The sequence below is a fragment of the Trifolium pratense genome, linkage group LG4 (assembly GCF_020283565.1).
Source record: "Trifolium pratense cultivar HEN17-A07 linkage group LG4, ARS_RC_1.1, whole genome shotgun sequence".
In the NCBI taxonomy this organism is placed as follows: Eukaryota; Viridiplantae; Streptophyta; class Magnoliopsida; order Fabales; family Fabaceae; genus Trifolium; species Trifolium pratense.
Window position 1 is genome coordinate 59,553,703 of NC_060062.1, and position 24,712 is coordinate 59,578,414.

At 32.6% G+C, this 24,712-nt stretch overlaps 2 protein-coding genes across 2 annotated transcripts; both read right to left on the reverse strand.

The window, feature by feature from the left end:
* Nucleotides 1-58: 58 nt before the first annotated feature.
* LOC123924577 (organic cation/carnitine transporter 7) lies at nt 59-3,257 on the reverse strand. The gene is made up of 5 exons (XM_045977521.1): nt 2,977-3,257; nt 2,360-2,869; nt 1,559-2,084; nt 1,275-1,477; nt 59-558 (listed from the first exon to the last, which is right to left on the reverse strand). Exons 1-5 carry the CDS (start codon nt 3,166-3,168, stop codon nt 313-315), a joined length of 1,677 nt encoding a protein of 558 aa, XP_045833477.1. The 5' UTR covers nt 3,169-3,257; the 3' UTR covers nt 59-312.
* A 3,092-nt stretch (nt 3,258-6,349) lies between these two features.
* Nucleotides 6,350-22,962, reverse strand: LOC123923048 (protein HIGH CHLOROPHYLL FLUORESCENCE PHENOTYPE 173, chloroplastic). Its single transcript, XM_045975696.1, has 15 exons — nt 21,989-22,962; nt 21,621-21,901; nt 21,373-21,508; nt 21,135-21,239; nt 19,736-19,816; nt 18,504-18,593; nt 18,326-18,391; nt 16,308-16,364; nt 16,027-16,104; nt 15,900-15,947; nt 15,763-15,813; nt 9,638-9,715; nt 9,511-9,558; nt 9,320-9,424; nt 6,350-6,590 (listed from the first exon to the last, which is right to left on the reverse strand). Exons 1-14 carry the CDS (start codon nt 22,670-22,672, stop codon nt 9,353-9,355), a joined length of 1,875 nt encoding a protein of 624 aa, XP_045831652.1. The 5' UTR covers nt 22,673-22,962; the 3' UTR covers nt 6,350-6,590; nt 9,320-9,352.
* Nucleotides 22,963-24,712: the final 1,750 nt, after the last annotated feature.

The following is a 24,712-nucleotide window of genomic DNA, read 5'->3' on the forward strand; positions in this document are numbered from 1 at the left end:
TTCTTCTGATGATTTGTTGTCTTACTTACCCTCTTCAAATAACCATGTTCTCCTGATGTTATGAGAATTTAATAATGGTATGGATCAATTGGCATTAGCACTGTTAATCTTATTTTCATCGACTGTGATTCCCTTTACAATTTACTCTAGAAAAAATGCTTCCAAACATATAAAAAATGCGTGCAAACAAATGAGAAATGCGTCAAAAGACCAGACTTCCTCCCAATCTACTCTCTTCTTCCTCAAGCGATTAGCAACAGTAATTGTTCTAGTCATGTTTTAAAGTTCGAGGTACATAAAACTTCATCATGTCTACACATTGTTGGTCGGTTTTAGACTCGACACAGTATCTTGCAGTTCTTGTCCCATGGTCTCAACCGGAAAGAACATAACACATATTCCTGATAAAAGAGCTATAATTTCAAACAGAAGGACTGCTACAGTTTGATGACATGCATGCACTAAAGCCACTGCTACCAATGGACATAACATTCCACCAATTCTAGCCACCGAGCTTGCGACTCCGACACCAGTTGTTCTAACTGATGTAGGGTATATCTGCAGTTCATATAAATCTTCCAAATGTTAAATTTCATCATATATATATATAGAAGCATTAGACTGAAAATAGTGTTGTGAAACCATTCCTTATTTATACATGAAGAAAGTTTAAAGGAATGCATCCATAATTTTGTTTGCGGTTACTTAATAGTTTTAACGGTTAATTCAAAAACAATGGGTAGTGTGTCATTTAAAGCCGGGTATAAAGTTTGCATTTGTTTTGACAAATCTTAAGGAAGAGGAGGAGTGCATCCATAATTTACTTTCCTCCCATCCCTACACCCTTCATTCCTTCCACTAACTCCTTTTCCAAGCCCACCTCGCCCCTCCAAACAGACCCTAAGAATACGTCTACGTAACAAACACATAGAACTTAGTAAGGAAATAATGCAAATGTCAACAATTTCCCTAAAAGCATTGGTTAAATGTTTTATGAAAGATACACCATTTGAAGTTACTAATGCATTATATGTTGTACTTTTCAATTACCACTTTGCATTATACGCTCTTAAGACACATGATAGCAAACCCTTAAAATAATAACATTCTTCTTAATGACTAGGAGCCTCATATTTTACCAGCTGTTCTACAATAGTACATAGTATTGAACAACAGTGTAAAGATTTACTTTCTACCAAAGAATACACAAGTTTTCTCTCAAAACATTTCAACCAGTCATTCAAAATCAACATTATATTGCATAAACACATTACCTCTGGGGCATAAATATACATGACTGTGAAGGTTACTGTGATGCATATGCGAGCTCCAAATAGAAGAACCGTTGTTAGGTCTTCAGGCAGATAGAATGTTAATGGGAGAAGGAAAATACAACACATGAAGAACATGATTGACATTGATAGCTTACGACCGAGTTTATCCACTGCTACGGCTGACAAGAGGAGCCCAGGTAGCTCTGTGCACAAAATTATGCATCAATCATGCATTTTCCAGCAATGGTATAGTAAAACAATTCTGAAATCAGTAGAAAACATACCTGCAAAACTAGCAATAAAAACACTTTTGTAACTTACATCCTGGGACTTCTCTGTCTCCAATTTATGTGGCATACATTTACTATGTCCGTTCAACTCAGAGGTCAGCAAAACAAGGCCATAATATGAAAAAGCATTTCCGAAAAACACTGCCCATAATAGAAGGGTCGACCTTCTTAATTCGGGTGAAAGTAGCACTTGAAGTGATGAGATGCCGCCTAAATTAGAAACCATTCCTTTAGGAGTTTCAACTTCATTTTTTCTTGGGGAGAGTAAAACTGTGTCCTCTGAAGGGTTGTCAATATTTTGTAGCTCAATTTGATGGTCAGAAATAAGAATACCAGAAGGAAGTTTCGTGCCATTTAGTCTTGCTATTGTCTCCAAAACATTAATTGCATCAGTTGTTCTACCTTTCAAGCATAGGTATCTTGGTGACTCTGGTGTCATTTTGTAGAAGAGAAGAAGGAAAGATGTAGGAAGGGAAGATAGTGCGAGAAGCCATCTCCAACCCAGTTTTGGCATCACAATCTACAAGAAACATTGCATTAGGTCAACCCATCATCTCTGATTAGTCAGGTATGCAACATGGATAGGAACTACCACACTAATATCATACGTAGAAAATTTTACAGAATATTAGCAAGATTAGTAAAAGCTAAGATATACTCCTTAAGAAAGACAAGTAAAGCATAGATTCATTTAGAACGTGGTGCGGGGGCGTGTTTAATTGCAATGATTGAATGAATGAATGAATGAATGAGGAATGGAGAAAATGATTAGTATTAATTAATTAATTTACCCACCCATGCAAGTGATGCCTCAAAAATTGTACCAACAGTCCAAAATGCTGAAAAGATAACCATCCAGGTACCTCTATTGGGGGCTGGAACGAACTCTAGAAACCAGGAGGATAAAACAGGGCCACCACCCAAACCAAGACCAACAAGAGAACGAAGGAGAATCAATGTAATGTAGTTAGGAGAAAAAGCACTGAGAAAACCGGAAGTAGCAGTAACTGTTGCTGTGATAAGGAAACCTTTCCTCCTTCCATGTTGATCAGAAACAATGCCCCATGAGTAAGCTCCAATTAACATGCCGGCAAAAACAACGCTGGTTATGAAACTCTCTTGATGTGAGGATAGATTCCATGCAGATTGAACTGCAGGGCCTACAAATGAGAGTAGCATCATTTCCATTGCTTCTGAAATCCAACCAATGCCAGCATAAACAAGTACAAGTATTTGAAATTTTCCAAAACCCAAAGCCAAAAGAGCATCATCTACTGTGTAGCTTCTTCCTTCATCCCCCATCGTCTATTCAATATTTCAATTCAATTCATATTCCAAATTCCAAATCAATCATCCAAGATGGCGGCATAATAATAAATAAATAAATAAATCATTGATTCATTGATTCGTACCATTTTGGTTTCGGAAGAGAAAGAGCTAAAGCTATGATCTGATTGATTGATATATGGATGGATCTTCTTTCCTTTGTTCGTTGGTTCCTGAAAGCGAGCTAAGTCAATGAACGATGCAATGCAACAGAGAGAGAGAGAGAGAGAGAGAGAGAGTTGAATCTGAGAAGAAAACTCTTGTCCCATTTTTATCATTTTATTTCATTTTCGATTTTCCTATCGTTGACTACGACCGGAATAGTCTCCTCCGGTTTCCTCAATTTCTCTTCGCCTTCTATTGGTTTGCTAATAACACCCCCAATGTTTCTTATATACAATCTCCCTCCCACGTTACAATTTTTTGTGAAAAATACTCCTGTCACTATTATTAGCAAAAAAAAAAAAATTTTTAGATTTATTGAAAAATTGATGTATTCAATCTATATTGTTGACAAAATACATAAGTTTTCCATGAACCTATAAAATATTTTCTGATTATAATAGTGACTGGAGGGAGTAACTTCTACTACCTCTATTCTTAAATATAAAATCCTGAGTTTTTTTTCGTTCTTTTTATAATACCCCTTTCAAATTTTCAACGATATTATAATTATTTTTGGCTTAAATATGAATTTGACTCCTACAAATATAGTCAGTTTTGATTTTGGTCCTTGTAAAAAAATTGATTTATATCTCTGCAAAATTTTAAAACTTTTAAAAGAGTCAATGAATTGATTCTTTTTGTTGACATGTCTGGTTTAGATCATGTGGATTATTATTTCTCATTTTCATTTAAACTTTAATACAAATTACCATTTTTTTAATAATAACAAAATAAAATAATTAGTAAAAAAATAAAATAAAAAATTTGAAACTGGAAATATGAAACATTCTCTAAAATAGAAAGGGGGAAATTGATCGTGATTTATAGGGTTCCATTGTTACTTGAATATATGATGTCTAGGGTTGGGAATAAGCTAGGCTTTGACAAGTCTGAGTCTGACCTATCAAAAAATTGAAGGCTTGAGTCTGACCTTTTGAAAGTCTGACATGGCCTATTAGTCTGCTTAAAATTCTATTTCACGTGAACATATTTAAATAAATAATTATATTTATTTTTAAATATACTAATGAACTAATAAATTAATGAGATTAAACTTCTTTTTGCTATTTAACATGATATTTTAGAGAATTTAACTATATATATGACATCATATTTTAATTTTAGTTTATAATAATAAATTTATACATGTGAAAAATTAATATAGATTACTGAACTTAAACTACTGAAATTTTTTAATAGATTTATAATTTAATCAAAGTACAAATTTTAAAATATATAATAATAATAGTTGTAAACCTAAAATGCTTTTAAAATTGCCTGGAGCCTGACATTTTTAGCTAAATAGGCTTATAAAAAAAGTCTTAGCCTGTTCTATTTAAAGAAACAGGCTAGCTTGAGCCTATGTAGCCTAGGTCCTAGTCCCCCGATCTGACATATTACCAACCCTAATGCTTCCTAGAATAGCTTGCCTCTTGGTAGTATTGTTTAGGCTCATTGTTAGTATTGCATTTAGTATTGAATTAATTTTTTGGTGAGAAGGAGGTCTGTAGCTCTATTTGATGTTTCACTTTTTAATATATTATTTTTTGCTTCTCAAAAAAAAAAAATTGAATATATGCTGCAATTCAGAGAGAGAACAATGCGCAATTTCTAGGTCATAAGATCATTCCTTCTTGAGTTTGTGATTTCTTGTTACTCTGTTCTTGTACGCGTTTGTAATCGACGACTCTGATTGAATCCTGAATTCATCATGTTCGTGTCCGTGAGGTTGAAAACGATAAAAATAAATTAAGCAAACTTACATTCCAGTTTTATAACCTCCAGAATCGTCGTCCTTGGATATGAACACAATGAACAAGCCACATGAGGCCGGTGTGGATATCTACATGAATTTTTTTTATTTTGACTAAATAAAAGGTATCAATGCAATACAAATTTAAAATTGCTAAAAACAACAAGGATGAATCTGCGAACAAACTCACAGCATCCGTGGTAATAGTATAAAATGACATATTGCATAAGCCTACATATTTGACTATATTGAAGTTTCCGAAATATTCATGTCTCCGGGTTTGTATCTGCACTAAATCAACCTTAATCCTTCAACCCGAAACAAATGAACACCGTACAAAGACGAGATGACAATACTCCGCACTAAGACGGGATATTCTGCACTAAGACGGAAAAGTCAAAACAAAGGATGATGAAATCACAAAAACAAACTAAAGAAATACTAAATATACGTGAAAATAACATTTATTTAATTAAAATAGAAAGAAAAACAATTTGGAGGGGCGATTTTAGGCCTAAATTGACCCTAAATCACCCCTCTCTAGTAGATCAAGAAGAGAAAAAGTGGTGACGACTAGAGTTAGAGGAGGAGGAATTGGCCGATTTTAAAAAACTACATGGAAATTGTTATATGATGATATTGTTTATAATAGAAGAAAGACTAAATATTATAGTAAAAACTAGTAAATATCACGTGAACATAATAATTATAAGGTTAAATAATTTTTTTGTTTTTATAAATATTTTAATTTGTTTGTTATCATATAATTCTTTTTAACAAATTTTGATCTTCTAAATATTTTTTGTCACACCTTTTAGTCAATACTTTTAAGTCAACTTATATGTATCGTTTAAAATTTTAAATTATTTTCATGGTCTTAATTACTCCCTCCGTCCCAAAATATAAGTAAAAGTTGATCAACAAAAGTAAATGTATTTAGTCCAAATCTTTAACCAAATATATCAAGTTTCTTTGACTCATATTTACTTATATTTTGGAACAGAGAGAATAGTACATTATAAAAATTTCTCTTGTAAAAAATTAATTTCTTTAAGAAGGATAAATAAAATATGAATTTTTAAGTTTTTTGCGCTTAAAACCTTCATATTTATTTCAGCTTTTGTTAAAAAATTCAAAATTTATGTGGAAGTGTTTCTTATAATATTTATAAATATAAATACAAAAACTCGTTTAAAAATGCAAAGAGTACCATGAGTTAACTTAAAAATAGAGATAAAAAATCATAACAGAAAATATTTGGGGACCAAAATTTGTTGAAAACTTTTATATATACTAAAAAATAAATTTAAAATATTTATATATACTAAAAAAAAATTATTTGTTGAAAACTTAAAAATTATCATAATAACAAACACTATAACAAGTCCAATTAGGGCCCATTTGGAGATATGACTTATTTTTTAGCTTATGAAAATAGCTTATGCAAATAAATAATCTTTTATGTTAATTCATAAATTTTCACTAACAAAAATTGTATCTTTATAAACTGTTTTATCATAAACTATAGTAAAAAATTATAATAATACATAAAAACCTATTTATTTGCATAAACTATTTTGCATAAACTTAAAAATAAGTCAATTCAAATAGGCGCTCAGTCCACTATAATATCTACAATTTTTGTTTTTTGTTTTTTTTGTTTTGTACAAATGATTAACTAAAACAGTCAATAAAATTAACATAAATTTTCCAATTGTTGCGCATCACCATGACAAATATATGTGCCAATATGCAAGGTGGTAAGAGGCACTTGACATCATCCTTGAAAAGACATGCAAATGAGTAAGTCAGTCAACCACCACAATTACAAAATATTTAAATATTTTTCACATATTATACATGCACACTCTATTTTTATTTTTTACAATGCCAAATTTTAAACTTATATTTTATAAACTCGTATGATAAAAAAATTGTTTAGTAATATTTTTTTATAGCTTATTTTTACTATCTTATAATTTATTTCGATAAGCTAATTCAATTAGCTTATAACTCTCCGTCCCAAAATATAAGTAAAAATTGGTTAACAAAATAGATGTATTTGACCCAAATTTTTAACCAAATACATCAAGTTTTTTTTATTCATTTTTGCTTATATTTTAGGATGGAGAAATTTTTTTTTCCTCTCAACTTTATCTCTATCATCTTAATTAAAAAATTTATATTATTTTATATTTATAAACTAGTTCAACTACTAGTTTTACTGAACATTAGGAATTCATTCATCTAACTTATCTACTATAAGATATAAACTAGCTTATAAATTATTTACTTCATCCGCTATAAATTAGTTTATAATTGTTATAAGTTATCCGCTATTTTACTATAACTTAAGTGACAATTATGCACAAATTTAATGTAAATAATACGATTATGAGGTTAAGATGTTGGCGGACCACTGGAGTTTAGGAGGGGAAGAGAGAGCCCACCAAAAACAAAGGAAGTCGAAAGAATGGAGGTCACTAGAGAAGAACTTCGGGAATTTGGATTCTCTATGTTCAAAAATTCTACATTCACCTATATTTAGTTTATTTTTATGGTCAAATTTGTCATTATCATCTACCATACCATCTCTCTCCATTCTTTCTCCTAGCATTTTTACACTAAATTTAAGTGAATGTAGATAAATATATGATTTTTAAATGTAGAGAATCCGAATCCGAATTTTGGAAGGCTTATATAAATTATATCATTTCATGGCTTCATGATGTTATAATGCTTTAAAAATGAAAAACATATTAATTATTAGTATTTCTATAAAATCACTCTCTTAAATAAAGTGGAAAATTTCTAAGAGGTAAACTCGATCAACCGGGGATCGAATTGATTATAAAAACATGAGTTTACTTTATCGATTTATTAGTCAACAAGGAAAAATATTATCCAGACGCGTGAATAAATTGACCTTAAAACAACAACGATTGATTACGATTGCTATAAAACCCGTGCGCCCTACTCGTTTTTATTTTTATCCTTTCACTATTTAAGCGGTAGACGTTATAAAAATGATAAAATTTGAGAAAAATACTTCCGCTACTTAACTTGCGAACTAAGTTCGCTACTTAACTAGTTGACACCCCATATACATAAATTTTTTAAGATTTTACACTGTTTTCCACTTACTTAAGTAGAGAACCATGTTAGCTATTTAATTAGCTAACACCCAATATATGTGAAGTTTTTAGGATTTTATACGTATGATATTAATGTTCCTTCAGATATTGTTGCAACTTCAAATATTGTTGCAAAGTTTGTCTTCACATCGGTTCAAGAATCTTGAGGAACAAAAAGCGTAAATAACTTAAAAATACAAAATTGTCGCTAATTAAATAGGGAAGTCAGTTCGCTAGTTATAGATATCATCCCTTGGTTGGGTACCCATAGAATATTCTTGAGTGCACTCACTCTCACCGATCAGTCCTAAAGATATAGCTTCTTCTTTTTTTAAAACAAGAGATTGGCATAGTTAACATTGCTGACTTCAAATCTTTTTTGATATATGGTTTTAATGACAACAAATTCTAAAGGACGTTTGTTTCAACCGATAAAAAATAACTGTCGGGAATAATTTTCCTAAAAATATACTCCTGGTTTATGATTTGTAGAGAATGATTAAATTTCTAGCCTAATCTGCGACGGTAAACAGAGAAGAGTAAATGATGACGACAGGGAACAAACACAACCACCGCTATAGATCCGAAAACCCAGAAACAGAACCCACCACTGAACCATGCCAGCGAGGATGAAAACGACCTCCGACACTACCACAAACAGGGAAGAGAAGGAGAACCAAACCTGGACTAAACAGGTTCAAAAGAACCGGCCGCGCGGCAAGCAACCGCTGCTGGAAACTCGGTGAAGATCCTTCAACCCGCCGGAGAACAAGAGTTGATAGATTTCCCAGGTGAAAACGGAAGTGGGTGGCGGTGAGCCATCACGAATCACGCCCCAAGGGGGTTCCACAACCAAATCCTAACCATGAACTGAAGACGCTGTGCCGCCGGAGAACTGGAAGTAGGATGGTGCGGAGGGCCAAATGCCACTCATCGCACCACCACCAACAATGGATCTACATCTTGAAAAAATGAGATTTGGATAACTAAGAAAACATTTCAAACGACTGTATTGCAGAGAAAGCACTATATATACACCAAGGAGAGCTGAAACAACTAGAAGAAATGAGATTATACTGAGCCAAAACAGATTCTTTACCATCCCCTTTATCCTTTCCGCACAAGAAGCATTCACTAAGAGTGATTTCACTTCAGCATGCAACTCCAAAGATATTTTTAGAGGAACAAACCAAAATTTGGTATTTGTCTATTTGATGCTCACATTGTTTTATTACACATGTACAATTGATTGCTTAATGCAATTTACGTATCTAAATCAATATTTTGTATTATTTTAATGTTCCAAAATCCAAGGAAGTATGTGTAAACTTATTTAATTTATATAGAAGTAGAAGAAGCAATTTTATGGAACCTTACTTTTAGAAGGTATGTTGTCTCAACCAGGGGTGGTCAGGTATTCTTCTCTAAGACAGAGAGAGCTGGTGTCAGGTAGTTATTTGCTTTGTCAGGCAAGTGGGCAACCTAATCAGAGACAAAAATAACCAGTTTCCATGAATGCAGATTAGATCAAAAGGAAATGTTTTTTCATTTTATTGTTTTTCACATACCAGCTCATAAAGCTCCATTCCATCCTCAGCAACATACTCGTAACATACCTAGACAAAGTTGAAAAGGTTTAGTTGATTTTTGGTTTCAATTTCTCTTTTATTTTTCATAATCAAGCAATTTACTTACATCAAAGCTTTTGTTTCTGGCTGTTGTATCATGGAGTGCTTTCACACATATATCAGCCACATCAGCACAGCTGATTCCCTACAAATTATGACATTTGGCATTGTAGTCACTAGTCAGATCAGTTATTCCGATATGAATAATTGCTTACAGGTATTTGAAATATGTTATTATTAAAAATAAGTAAAGATCTGAAGAAACCTAAAAACAAGAAACGTGTCTGATAGCAAATGTTGGGGGAAATAGGCTTTCCACAATGATAGTAAAGAATAGAAAACACTACTTTAAACTCGATTATTTCGTCGTAAATTATTTCTCATATAGTAGTTGAAATTCGTATTTGACTCCTACAAATATAGTCAGTTTTGATTTTGGTCCTTGTAAAAAAATTGATTTATATCTCTGCAAAATTTTAAAACTTTTAAAAGAGTCAATGAATTGATTCTTTTTGTTGACATGTCTGGTTTAGATCATGTGGATTATTATTTCTCATTTTCATTTAAACTTTAATACAAATTACCATTTTTTTAATAATAACAAAATAAAATAATTAGTAAAAAAATAAAATAAAAAATTTGAAACTGGAAATATGAAACATTCTCTAAAATAGAAAGGGGGAAATTGATCGTGATTTATAGGGTTCCATTGTTACTTGAATATATGATGTCTAGGGTTGGGAATAAGCTAGGCTTTGACAAGTCTGAGTCTGACCTATCAAAAAATTGAAGGCTTGAGTCTGACCTTTTGAAAGTCTGACATGGCCTATTAGTCTGCTTAAAATTCTATTTCACGTGAACATATTTAAATAAATAATTATATTTATTTTTAAATATACTAATGAACTAATAAATTAATGAGATTAAACTTCTTTTTGCTATTTAACATGATATTTTAGAGAATTTAACTATATATATGACATCATATTTTAATTTTAGTTTATAATAATAAATTTATACATGTGAAAAATTAATATAGATTACTGAACTTAAACTACTGAAATTTTTTAATAGATTTATAATTTAATCAAAGTACAAATTTTAAAATATATAATAATAATAGTTGTAAACCTAAAATGCTTTTAAAATTGCCTGGAGCCTGACATTTTTAGCTAAATAGGCTTATAAAAAAAGTCTTAGCCTGTTCTATTTAAAGAAACAGGCTAGCTTGAGCCTATGTAGCCTAGGTCCTAGTCCCCCGATCTGACATATTACCAACCCTAATGCTTCCTAGAATAGCTTGCCTCTTGGTAGTATTGTTTAGGCTCATTGTTAGTATTGCATTTAGTATTGAATTAATTTTTTGGTGAGAAGGAGGTCTGTAGCTCTATTTGATGTTTCACTTTTTAATATATTATTTTTTGCTTCTCAAAAAAAAAAAATTGAATATATGCTGCAATTCAGAGAGAGAACAATGCGCAATTTCTAGGTCATAAGATCATTCCTTCTTGAGTTTGTGATTTCTTGTTACTCTGTTCTTGTACGCGTTTGTAATCGACGACTCTGATTGAATCCTGAATTCATCATGTTCGTGTCCGTGAGGTTGAAAACGATAAAAATAAATTAAGCAAACTTACATTCCAGTTTTATAACCTCCAGAATCGTCGTCCTTGGATATGAACACAATGAACAAGCCACATGAGGCCGGTGTGGATATCTACATGAATTTTTTTTATTTTGACTAAATAAAAGGTATCAATGCAATACAAATTTAAAATTGCTAAAAACAACAAGGATGAATCTGCGAACAAACTCACAGCATCCGTGGTAATAGTATAAAATGACATATTGCATAAGCCTACATATTTGACTATATTGAAGTTTCCGAAATATTCATGTCTCCGGGTTTGTATCTGCACTAAATCAACCTTAATCCTTCAACCCGAAACAAATGAACACCGTACAAAGACGAGATGACAATACTCCGCACTAAGACGGGATATTCTGCACTAAGACGGAAAAGTCAAAACAAAGGATGATGAAATCACAAAAACAAACTAAAGAAATACTAAATATACGTGAAAATAACATTTATTTAATTAAAATAGAAAGAAAAACAATTTGGAGGGGCGATTTTAGGCCTAAATTGACCCTAAATCACCCCTCTCTAGTAGATCAAGAAGAGAAAAAGTGGTGACGACTAGAGTTAGAGGAGGAGGAATTGGCCGATTTTAAAAAACTACATGGAAATTGTTATATGATGATATTGTTTATAATAGAAGAAAGACTAAATATTATAGTAAAAACTAGTAAATATCACGTGAACATAATAATTATAAGGTTAAATAATTTTTTTGTTTTTATAAATATTTTAATTTGTTTGTTATCATATAATTCTTTTTAACAAATTTTGATCTTCTAAATATTTTTTGTCACACCTTTTAGTCAATACTTTTAAGTCAACTTATATGTATCGTTTAAAATTTTAAATTATTTTCATGGTCTTAATTACTCCCTCCGTCCCAAAATATAAGTAAAAGTTGATCAACAAAAGTAAATGTATTTAGTCCAAATCTTTAACCAAATATATCAAGTTTCTTTGACTCATATTTACTTATATTTTGGAACAGAGAGAATAGTACATTATAAAAATTTCTCTTGTAAAAAATTAATTTCTTTAAGAAGGATAAATAAAATATGAATTTTTAAGTTTTTTGCGCTTAAAACCTTCATATTTATTTCAGCTTTTGTTAAAAAATTCAAAATTTATGTGGAAGTGTTTCTTATAATATTTATAAATATAAATACAAAAACTCGTTTAAAAATGCAAAGAGTACCATGAGTTAACTTAAAAATAGAGATAAAAAATCATAACAGAAAATATTTGGGGACCAAAATTTGTTGAAAACTTTTATATATACTAAAAAATAAATTTAAAATATTTATATATACTAAAAAAAAATTATTTGTTGAAAACTTAAAAATTATCATAATAACAAACACTATAACAAGTCCAATTAGGGCCCATTTGGAGATATGACTTATTTTTTAGCTTATGAAAATAGCTTATGCAAATAAATAATCTTTTATGTTAATTCATAAATTTTCACTAACAAAAATTGTATCTTTATAAACTGTTTTATCATAAACTATAGTAAAAAATTATAATAATACATAAAAACCTATTTATTTGCATAAACTATTTTGCATAAACTTAAAAATAAGTCAATTCAAATAGGCGCTCAGTCCACTATAATATCTACAATTTTTGTTTTTTGTTTTTTTTGTTTTGTACAAATGATTAACTAAAACAGTCAATAAAATTAACATAAATTTTCCAATTGTTGCGCATCACCATGACAAATATATGTGCCAATATGCAAGGTGGTAAGAGGCACTTGACATCATCCTTGAAAAGACATGCAAATGAGTAAGTCAGTCAACCACCACAATTACAAAATATTTAAATATTTTTCACATATTATACATGCACACTCTATTTTTATTTTTTACAATGCCAAATTTTAAACTTATATTTTATAAACTCGTATGATAAAAAAATTGTTTAGTAATATTTTTTTATAGCTTATTTTTACTATCTTATAATTTATTTCGATAAGCTAATTCAATTAGCTTATAACTCTCCGTCCCAAAATATAAGTAAAAATTGGTTAACAAAATAGATGTATTTGACCCAAATTTTTAACCAAATACATCAAGTTTTTTTTATTCATTTTTGCTTATATTTTAGGATGGAGAAATTTTTTTTTCCTCTCAACTTTATCTCTATCATCTTAATTAAAAAATTTATATTATTTTATATTTATAAACTAGTTCAACTACTAGTTTTACTGAACATTAGGAATTCATTCATCTAACTTATCTACTATAAGATATAAACTAGCTTATAAATTATTTACTTCATCCGCTATAAATTAGTTTATAATTGTTATAAGTTATCCGCTATTTTACTATAACTTAAGTGACAATTATGCACAAATTTAATGTAAATAATACGATTATGAGGTTAAGATGTTGGCGGACCACTGGAGTTTAGGAGGGGAAGAGAGAGCCCACCAAAAACAAAGGAAGTCGAAAGAATGGAGGTCACTAGAGAAGAACTTCGGGAATTTGGATTCTCTATGTTCAAAAATTCTACATTCACCTATATTTAGTTTATTTTTATGGTCAAATTTGTCATTATCATCTACCATACCATCTCTCTCCATTCTTTCTCCTAGCATTTTTACACTAAATTTAAGTGAATGTAGATAAATATATGATTTTTAAATGTAGAGAATCCGAATCCGAATTTTGGAAGGCTTATATAAATTATATCATTTCATGGCTTCATGATGTTATAATGCTTTAAAAATGAAAAACATATTAATTATTAGTATTTCTATAAAATCACTCTCTTAAATAAAGTGGAAAATTTCTAAGAGGTAAACTCGATCAACCGGGGATCGAATTGATTATAAAAACATGAGTTTACTTTATCGATTTATTAGTCAACAAGGAAAAATATTATCCAGACGCGTGAATAAATTGACCTTAAAACAACAACGATTGATTACGATTGCTATAAAACCCGTGCGCCCTACTCGTTTTTATTTTTATCCTTTCACTATTTAAGCGGTAGACGTTATAAAAATGATAAAATTTGAGAAAAATACTTCCGCTACTTAACTTGCGAACTAAGTTCGCTACTTAACTAGTTGACACCCCATATACATAAATTTTTTAAGATTTTACACTGTTTTCCACTTACTTAAGTAGAGAACCATGTTAGCTATTTAATTAGCTAACACCCAATATATGTGAAGTTTTTAGGATTTTATACGTATGATATTAATGTTCCTTCAGATATTGTTGCAACTTCAAATATTGTTGCAAAGTTTGTCTTCACATCGGTTCAAGAATCTTGAGGAACAAAAAGCGTAAATAACTTAAAAATACAAAATTGTCGCTAATTAAATAGGGAAGTCAGTTCGCTAGTTATAGATATCATCCCTTGGTTGGGTACCCATAGAATATTCTTGAGTGCACTCACTCTCACCGATCAGTCCTAAAGATATAGCTTCTTCTTTTTTTAAAACAAGAGATTGGCATAGTTAACATTGCTGACTTCAAATCTTTTTTGATATATGGTTTTAATGACAACAAATTCTAAAGGACGTTTGTTTCAACCGATAAAAAATAACTGTCGGGAATAATTTTCCTAAAAATATACTCCTGGTTTATGATTTGTAGAGAATGATTAAATTTCTAGCCTAATCTGCGACGGTAAACAGAGAAGAGTAAATGATGACGACAGGGAACAAACACAACCACCGCTATAGATCCGAAAACCCAGAAACAGAACCCACCACTGAACCATGCCAGCGAGGATGAAAACGACCTCCGACACTACCACAAACAGGGAAGAGAAGGAGAACCAAACCTGGACTAAACAGGTTCAAAAGAACCGGCCGCGCGGCAAGCAACCGCTGCTGGAAACTCGGTGAAGATCCTTCAACCCGCCGGAGAACAAGAGTTGATAGATTTCCCAGGTGAAAACGGAAGTGGGTGGCGGTGAGCCATCACGAATCACGCCCCAAGGGGGTTCCACAACCAAATCCTAACCATGAACTGAAGACGCTGTGCCGCCGGAGAACTGGAAGTAGGATGGTGCGGAGGGCCAAATGCCACTCATCGCACCACCACCAACAATGGATCTACATCTTGAAAAAATGAGATTTGGATAACTAAGAAAACATTTCAAACGACTGTATTGCAGAGAAAGCACTATATATACACCAAGGAGAGCTGAAACAACTAGAAGAAATGAGATTATACTGAGCCAAAACAGATTCTTTACCATCCCCTTTATCCTTTCCGCACAAGAAGCATTCACTAAGAGTGATTTCACTTCAGCATGCAACTCCAAAGATATTTTTAGAGGAACAAACCAAAATTTGGTATTTGTCTATTTGATGCTCACATTGTTTTATTACACATGTACAATTGATTGCTTAATGCAATTTACGTATCTAAATCAATATTTTGTATTATTTTAATGTTCCAAAATCCAAGGAAGTATGTGTAAACTTATTTAATTTATATAGAAGTAGAAGAAGCAATTTTATGGAACCTTACTTTTAGAAGGTATGTTGTCTCAACCAGGGGTGGTCAGGTATTCTTCTCTAAGACAGAGAGAGCTGGTGTCAGGTAGTTATTTGCTTTGTCAGGCAAGTGGGCAACCTAATCAGAGACAAAAATAACCAGTTTCCATGAATGCAGATTAGATCAAAAGGAAATGTTTTTTCATTTTATTGTTTTTCACATACCAGCTCATAAAGCTCCATTCCATCCTCAGCAACATACTCGTAACATACCTAGACAAAGTTGAAAAGGTTTAGTTGATTTTTGGTTTCAATTTCTCTTTTATTTTTCATAATCAAGCAATTTACTTACATCAAAGCTTTTGTTTCTGGCTGTTGTATCATGGAGTGCTTTCACACATATATCAGCCACATCAGCACAGCTGATTCCCTACAAATTATGACATTTGGCATTGTAGTCACTAGTCAGATCAGTTATTCCGATATGAATAATTGCTTACAGGTATTTGAAATATGTTATTATTAAAAATAAGTAAAGATCTGAAGAAACCTAAAAACAAGAAACGTGTCTGATAGCAAATGTTGGGGGAAATAGGCTTTCCACAATGATAGTAAAGAATAGAAAACACTAACCCGAGATATTCTGTTTCCTTGATCAAATATTAGAGCACGCTGCCCACCAGGTTCTTCCTGTCAGCAAGCAAAACATGCGAGTTGGTTAATAAGATAAAAACGCTATATTACATTTTCACACTAACGTAGTGTTTGGTTATGGAGTATACAGAAGGGACGGCAAAAAAAATCTCTTCTCACTCTGTGCTCCTCTCTAATATTGGGTGGATTTAGAGGGGCAGAAGATGGGTTTCATAAATTTTAGATAGATTCACAAAATTATCTTTACATATATTAGAAATTCAAAATTGTCCAAATCAGTCTCTTCATCACCCCTTAGATTTTTCAATTTGTGGGACTTCCAGGTACCCTTATATGTTTTTTCTCTAGACCTTTTCCCTTCCCTCTACCTCATATATTACTGGATGTTTTGGCTTTTCTTTGTTCTTAAAATTAATGATTCGAGTATTAGGGAGTGGCAACCAAAAATGCACTGAGCTGGGCTGTTTTTGTAAAGAGAGGCACTTACTGGCAGGGAACGATATTCTTCAGTATTTGAAGGCAATCCATAAGAGGACTACTACTCAAGGAAGAAGGAAAACTTACCTGTGATAAGAGGTCTACCTCAAGATACTGTTTGTTTTTGGGAGGAAATTTGGTAACATGGAGAAGTAAGAAATAAAGTTTAGTTTCAAGATCAAGTGTAGAGCCAGACAACCCACTTGGGGTTGGTCGAGTGGTGTTGGCTTGGGCCCTTAGAGTATGCTCCTCACAAGGTCTCGGGTTCGATTCCCACTGGTGCCAATTTCGGTGGGCTAAGTCCATACAGAGCAAAAAAAACTCTGGCTTTAAATGGGGCCCCCGCAAGTGGGCGGTGGGATTGGTTCCCTTGGATTAGTCGGTCCTAAGGCCGGATACCAAGTTTTCAAAAAAAAAAAGTGTAGAGCCAGACTTCTGAGTTTTGAGCATGGCTCACGGGGTATGTGAGACATTATGATTACCACATAATAAAAAAGGAAGAACCTGTGAGACTAATTTGTGATAAAAATTCTGCTTTTAGCATTGCACAGAAATCATCAACATGACATGACAATACTTGTTGGGGAGTCCGGGGGAGCTCGGGAGAAACAAAGGGCCAATGCTCCAGGACCACAAGAGAGGGAGACACCAAATCTCCACCCAAAACCTTAAGGCATTAGGTTAAAGGGTCACTTCTCTTATAAATCCAACACTTTTCCCATACATAGTCGATGTGGGACTTAACCACTCACACTTGAAACCCAACATTCTCCCCCCAAGTGTGAGTTCCAACATCCTATAGTTGATCCAATACCAGGATCCACTCCCGCTCCCCCACCAAGCCGAACCACGGCTCTGATACTACTTAGAATTGGGTATTTGGCATAAAAATTGACCACCACATCATCAAAGAAAGATTATATGGAGGTGGTATACCAACAACTCACATCCTTGTGTGTTTCAATTGGTAAATGTTTTGACCAAGGGACTTTCTACATAACACTTTCAAGATCTTACTTGCAAGCTGTTAATGGTAGATATCCTTTCACCAACTCGATGGAGAGTGTTGGCGTAATTAATTAAGAGAATTATTTGTTCTTTTGTAACTGCACCATAATTACAGAAAATTAAGAGTTTATTGTGTGCAGTTGTTATTTTCTGATTTCATTCTATTGTAATTCCATAATTAGAATAGATTCAATAGACAATATAAAAGTGTATCAATTCTGTACAAAAAAAATACTTTCTAAATATAGAGAAATACAATTCAACTTTCCAGCTTCACCATCTATTTGCATTCACAACTTCTAGCCACTAGGCTACTTGACCCCAAAAAAAATAATATTTAAAACCTAAATGAAATAATAAAGGTAAATCCAATCAACATCATCCAGAGCTAATTGGTGCAACTAAATCAGATCATTGACTATGATCGAAATTTTACCAATCTAAAACCATTAATAGTCAATCTAATGCACATTCAAGTACATTCTACTGGCAAACTACAAAAGGAACTTTACCTGCAATGGACCCGGACGAACTATTGTGTATCCAAGGCCAGATTTTCTCAAGGAATCTTCGCCTGCCTGGAGAATTTGGTATTGAGGTGACCAAACACAACAAAAAGGAAAACAACCGACATAAAAAAGAATCAATTCCCAATTATGTCAAAGAAATTAAACAAAGAAAGGAACCTACCCTCTTGGCTTTAAGAACTTGCTCCCGCCTGGAAGGCTCAATACCTAGGCCAGAACATGAAACTAAGACAAAATCGGTTTCTTGTCCAGTCTGCAGCATATTCACATGCAAAATTTACATTAGGATGATAACACTACTACAGAACAAAAGAACACGATGTCCAGGTGCCTAGTTAAGCAGTCTTATTTTCTTTTGTATTTTCACATTACTGGAATCAAGCAGGCAAGCAAGTAATGAAAGAACGTTTTACTGTACTAGTATTTTCACACTGACAACAAACAGAACAAGAGATATAATAGTGTTCTTGGAATAAATAATTTAGATATGATAATGATGACCATAATTCTCTTCATGATTTGGTCCATAATATCAATATACCTACATGAAACAGTGTCAATAAGTGATTGTTTCAGAGAGCCAGTTTTTATGAAAGCTTGTCAAAGTTTTCAGCAATTAGCTAGAATTGCAAAGAACTACACGGTTGTCAGACCCAAGTACTTTAAATTGTAAACTATCAGAAGGAAAAATTGAGTGTTTCATATCCCAAATGAATAGAGATAAAGAAATAGAGTATGCCAAAGAAATATAGTCAAACGAAAAACAGTGCATTTCATAGAGCATCATGTAACATAACAACATTAAAGGACTTCAAAGGTTTCTACGAAGAATTGTACTACTCTGTCCCAAAATATAAGGGAAAATTGGTCAAAGAAAGTTGATGTATATGGTTAAAAATTTGGACTAGATACATCAACTTTAGTTGACCAATTTTCCCTTATATTTTGGGACGGAGGGAGTAGTTCATAAGACATAGCTACATTTATAAGAATAACCAAATCTTTCATAAGATAGAAAATTAATGATCTTAATAAAATAAACAAGTGACACTCTTTATTGCCCATGCATACTGTTGTTGCCTTGTTGGTATCCTTGCACTTATTTTTTTTTGAAGAAGCTAAATTAGCCCGCCCAAATTGGCGCCAAAGAGAATCGAACCTCAGACCTCAAGAGGAGCACACTCCGAGGTCCCAAGCCAATACCAATGCACCAACCCAAGTGGGTTCTATCCTTGCACTTATTATCTTAATAAGAAAATATTAGTTTAAATATTTTATCCTCCTTGAACTAGTCTTTTTTTACTATACATATATACAGTGAACATTAGAAAACCATATAATCTACACTGTTGTAGTTTATGCGAGAATAAGAAAAAACTGCATAAAAGCACCTACAGGCAAGGCTTTTATATATTCCAATATTAGCTGAAAGCTTCTCATATCCTGGTTCTTTGTGGCATTTACTTCAGTAGGCCTCTGAAACAAGAATGAATATAGGATCAGCGACTCAGCGCACTGCAACTATATACTATTTTAAATAAAATAATAACATAAGTCTACGTAGAACAAAGAGGGGGGAAATGTAGTGTAAACAAAAGCAAGGCAATTGGGGAACTTCATAACTTGTTGCCTGTATTTAGAAGATCATAAGGTATTAAACCTGAAAGGAGATGATATCCATAAAATTGTACTGGATAAAAAATTAACAACCTCACTATTGGTTGGTTGCTAAGCAGGAGCTGTTAGAACGATCCAAGTAAAGCAGGTTTATGGTGAGAAGAATAGATGGGGTTAGTAAGGTATTAGAATCCCAATTCTACTAATCTGTTAATAATGGACATAACGGTCCACTGGGGACTTTAAGGGATGCTTGTAAGCAAAAATAAAAGGGGGGAAGGGCAATTATGTGGGAAATTAGAAGTTGTTGGTCAACAGAGGAGCAAGGAACCAGGGACCTCAAATGTCCTAAAACAACTTTTCTAACTTGTAAACTATGAGGCCCTTTAAGATCACGGAGGTACTGGTTCAAGGTTCAAATGTTCAACTGGGGTTCAACCGCCAACTTACCGGTGATAATTAAATAATATTTTTAACCTATTAATATAATATATTAAATAATATTCAACAAAAACTAAGATAAAACTGAAAACTACTTAACTTGATGCTCAATTTAACATGCATATTAACCACCAGAATCTAATTGAATAACAAAATTATTATAAAAAAGAATAATTGAATAACAAAACTAAAGACTGAATAATTATTACTTGGTTGTTTTCCATTTACCCAAAAAGAAATTGATTGCACTGCTGCGTGAAGACTAAATTTGATTTCTCATTTTCTCAAAATGAATCATCACCTCCTACACTGATTTGTGCTGTGCAATTGTGCCAATTCTTCACGTGCGATTTTTGTTTCTATTTTTGATAACTTGGGTTTTAAACATTTGGTTCAAAAATGGGCAATGAAACTGAAAAGTCCAATTACATTAAAAATGTCGCATTTGGATAGGAATACTCGATAACCTTCTCTTATCATAGTTTACATACGACATTTGTTCACAGTGAGATGTTGCTATGGTATATTCTCATAATTTTTCTGATAGGTAGAGATTTTCTGCATTCTCATGGTCTTTTTGTCTCTAACCCATTATCCACATATTTGTAAATGATATGAGGGCAAGTTGTTGTGAATAGATATTACAAAAATGATATTTATATCACAAAGACAGAGACAAGACAAGTGCAAGATCCAAAAACAGAAGCCACATTTTAGTAGAAGAATTGGAAATAACCTGTCTTCTAGGCTCAAACCGTATTGTTAATGTATGTACAAGAAAAGGATCTAAAACTGGATGATCTGGTTGCACAGGGCGGAATGATGAAAATGGCACTCTAACCTGTCATAGTAATACAAATAGGTAACATGAAAGCTACGACTTGATCTATCATCAGTAGTGACAAAACAAAATTAAGAGTGTGTTAGTCATAATGGTTAAACCATAGTGCCACTAACAGGAGAATTGTTCTTACCCTACAAAATCCCACTTTTGTACTAATTCTTGCAAAATACAATTTACTCTGACTTGGATCCCCTGAAGGACCGGCTTCTAGAATTAATACATAAGATCTACCATTGCCACCAACAGAGAGAACCAATCCCTCATACCTATCATGATAGATGAATTCACAATGCTTGAATGCATGATAGAAGTTCATATCTATACAAAATGTAGAAAAGTATTCTAGATTAGTTTGTTATCTAGTATATAATACAATACCTGTCAAGAGTAGAACCCAATGGTAGAGAAAGCTTTTTTGACAGTTCTACATAGGCACCTCTATTGAAGACATAACCTGAGAAAACAGCATCTCCATTCTCAGTGAACTCAAATTTGGCATCCATCCCTCCATCATATTTTGTAGTAACTACATCTTGGAAGTAAGTTCCTTGACGAACTTCCCATCCATTGAGAGAAGATTGAGATTTGAATTTAGCCACCATAAGCTTACTTTTGCTGCTTTTCCCAGCCCGCAACTGAGCCAATTTGTTATTGTGATCCTGAAAAGTGGCATTAATTTTTAATAGTAATGAATATATGATGATGATTGTTGAATTGCATATAGATAGAGATAGAGGAATACAGACCTGAAATGCTTTAGATAAGTTATAAACACCTTGATGATCAACCCTGAAGAGATCAGCGGTAATAGTAGAGCGGGCAGTGGCACAATATATAATTTTGTTGGAGCCTTCAACGGCAGACTTGACAGTGGCGGGATCACCAACATCCCCAATCACAATCTCAACTGACCTAGGAAGTAGCTGTACAGCCTCTTCATCTGCAGTGCGTACCAAAGCCTTGACGGAGTAACCCCTGAGCATGAGCTTACGAACAACGATGCGGCCGATGCGACTGGTGGCACCAACAACGAGGACGGTAGTATTCTGAGCGCCAGGGATTGCGAACTCACACATAGGGCCGCTTTCACCGACTAGAAGGGCATCCTGATCATCGGTGCGGATTGTCCTAGAGATCTGACCTAATCCAGAGAATTTTCTCCAAACCTCATCGAATAACTGTCGCGATCTACGACCCAGTCCCACAGGGTTCACGTCGTCAAGACTGAGAGACACAGAAGAAGAAGAAGATTGTTCTTCGTTTTGGGCATTTTCGTTCTTGTTGTCTGTATTGGGAGCAGCAGCCCGTAGTACAGAGCGACGATGATGCTTCTTCTTCCGTTGAAATGAAGGAAGATCTGAAGATGAGGAGTATGATGATGGAAGTGTATACTTTGAGTACAAAATGACCGTTGAGGCCGATGCGCTCATTGTTAGTTATTACGCCGTTGATCTCAAAGTCTAAACAATTACAACTAATAGCAGAATGAATGAATAAATCAACTTTCCATTTGTTGTTGTAATCGGAATTCGACTTCTGTCATCTTCAAAGCTCAACTGGACACACACTGACATGACATTGACATGCCCCCAAGCCAATAGATAACTTTAGAATCAAGCCACAAAACTTTAAGCCACACATAAATTATTATGAATGAATTCAGTGCTTCCACGTAAACAGCTTAAGGCGATTAATTCCCCCCTATCTGTACTTTAAGTTTATCTGTAGTACTACTTTAAGTTGCTTATATATTCAACCTTTTAAAATAATAAAACATAGTATTTTTTTGTACAAAAAAAAACATATTATTTTAGTCTTAAAAAAACAAGTTGAATTTTAAATTTATTGAATAACATTCATAATAATTTTTTTATATTATTATTTGTGCTTGATATTTTTTGGATTCCTAACACCAGAAGATAAAATCTTCTACTAGCTTATTTTTGACTTTATGCAAACAGCTTATGCAATTTTTATATATTATTATAAGTTTGTCAAGATAGTTTAGGATAAAATAGCTTATAAAAATACAATTTTCACTAGTGTGAACTTATAAAATAGCATAAAACTTAATTTAAATTGCATAAACTCAAAAATAAGAAAATCCAAACGAGGCCTAAGATTATGTTTGAATTGGTGGTATGTGATGGAATGAAATGAAATAGAATGGTAAGTAATTAGTTTCCATTATTTAGATCTACAAAAGATGAATGGAATGAAACACAATAGAACTCATTCCATCTCATACCATCCAATTCTTCAATTTTTTCATTCCTCCCAATTTAGGGTGTATGCAAGGAATGGATTTTTGTAATTAAAATAATATTTATTGTGTTTGTTCATCCCTCAATATATCAAAAGAACATTATTCACTCACCGTCACCGACCAACTGCGTTTCATATTCACCATCAATCCTCTTGCACCTCCTTCGTCATCAATTCACCATGTGCTTTTTATTTCTTGCTTTTGCTGGTTTTTATTTTACTATGTTTATTTTATTTTATTTTGGTTGAAAATTAGAGTTTCTTAATCTGATGTTCTTTGTTAGTAAAGATTCACGCTCTCTGGTGTACTTGATAGAATTTGTGTCTATTTTATTCTGTACCACAAAATAAACTGGTATTGAATTTGTTGACAAAGTTTAGATTGACATTGTTCAATATTTATTTTTTCAATAATTAAAATTGTTCGATGAGAATTTGTTTAGCATGCTAAATATTTGCATATTTAGGAGTGATATTGAAAATAATTGCGTTCTTTGAATTTTCTACAAAATACTAATAACATTTTATAAATAAATAAGGATATAAATAAATAAATTAAAAACAAATTTATAACTTGTTTTGTTCCTTCTACTTCTCAAACAATGGAATGACCTATTTGCTTCATTCCGTTCCATTCCACTCCATTCCATTTGATTTCATTCCACTTCGTTCCGTTCTATACCATCAATCCAAACATAGCCTAAGAGTAAGAGAATTGGTTTTGTCATTCAAAAAAATTAGCAGCACAACTTAGTGCTTGTTTGTCTTTCATTCGTGTGTAATTATTCTATAATTATTCTTATTAATAAATATGTTTTTGGTCCCTATAGTTTTCCAGAATTTTCATTTTAGTCCTTGAAGATTTTTTTCAAACTTTTTAATCCCTGAAGTTATTTCCGTCAATGTTTTTAGTCCCTATTTTTTATTCAACTCATGCATAGCATTTGAATTTTTTTTTCTGCGGTCATGTTTAGTACATTATTGAAGTGGAAGAAATAGTCACAAGAAATGGGGGTTCGAATTGTGACCCTTTTAAAAATTAATTATGCATTCTACAAAATTGATCTCAAGTGTATACTTGGATACATGTTAGTGAATGATGAAACAGATTGTTCTGAGAATGTTCTCATTGCGTGAGATTTCAAATTAAATGTAAATAAAGTGGTATGTGTGATGTGTGTTTACGGTAAATAAAGAGTTAAAGA

What these genes read in the sequence shown, in the direction of transcription:
- LOC123924577 (XM_045977521.1), bottom strand. Translation starts at nt 3,168, where the DNA reads ATGATAAAAATGGGACAAGAGTTTTCTTCTCAGATTCAACTCTCTCTC. An exon ending in TCTCTTCCGAAACCAAAATG is followed by an intron (nt 2,870 to 2,976) that starts GTACGAATCAAT and finishes AATATTGAATAG; the next exon opens with ACGATGGGGGATGAAGGAAG. An exon ending in TTGAGGCATCACTTGCATGG is followed by an intron (nt 2,085 to 2,359) that starts GTGGGTAAATTA and finishes TGTTTCTTGTAG; the next exon opens with ATTGTGATGCCAAAACTGGG.
- LOC123923048 (XM_045975696.1), bottom strand. Translation starts at nt 22,672, where the DNA reads ATGAGCGCATCGGCCTCAACGGTCATTTTGTACTCAAAGTATACACTT. An exon ending in TTGGGTTCTACTCTTGACAG is followed by an intron (nt 21,509 to 21,620) that starts GTATTGTATTAT and finishes CTATCATGATAG; the next exon opens with GTATGAGGGATTGGTTCTCT. An exon ending in GGTTTGAGCCTAGAAGACAG is followed by an intron (nt 19,817 to 21,134) that starts GTTATTTCCAAT and finishes TTCTTGTTTCAG; the next exon opens with AGGCCTACTGAAGTAAATGC.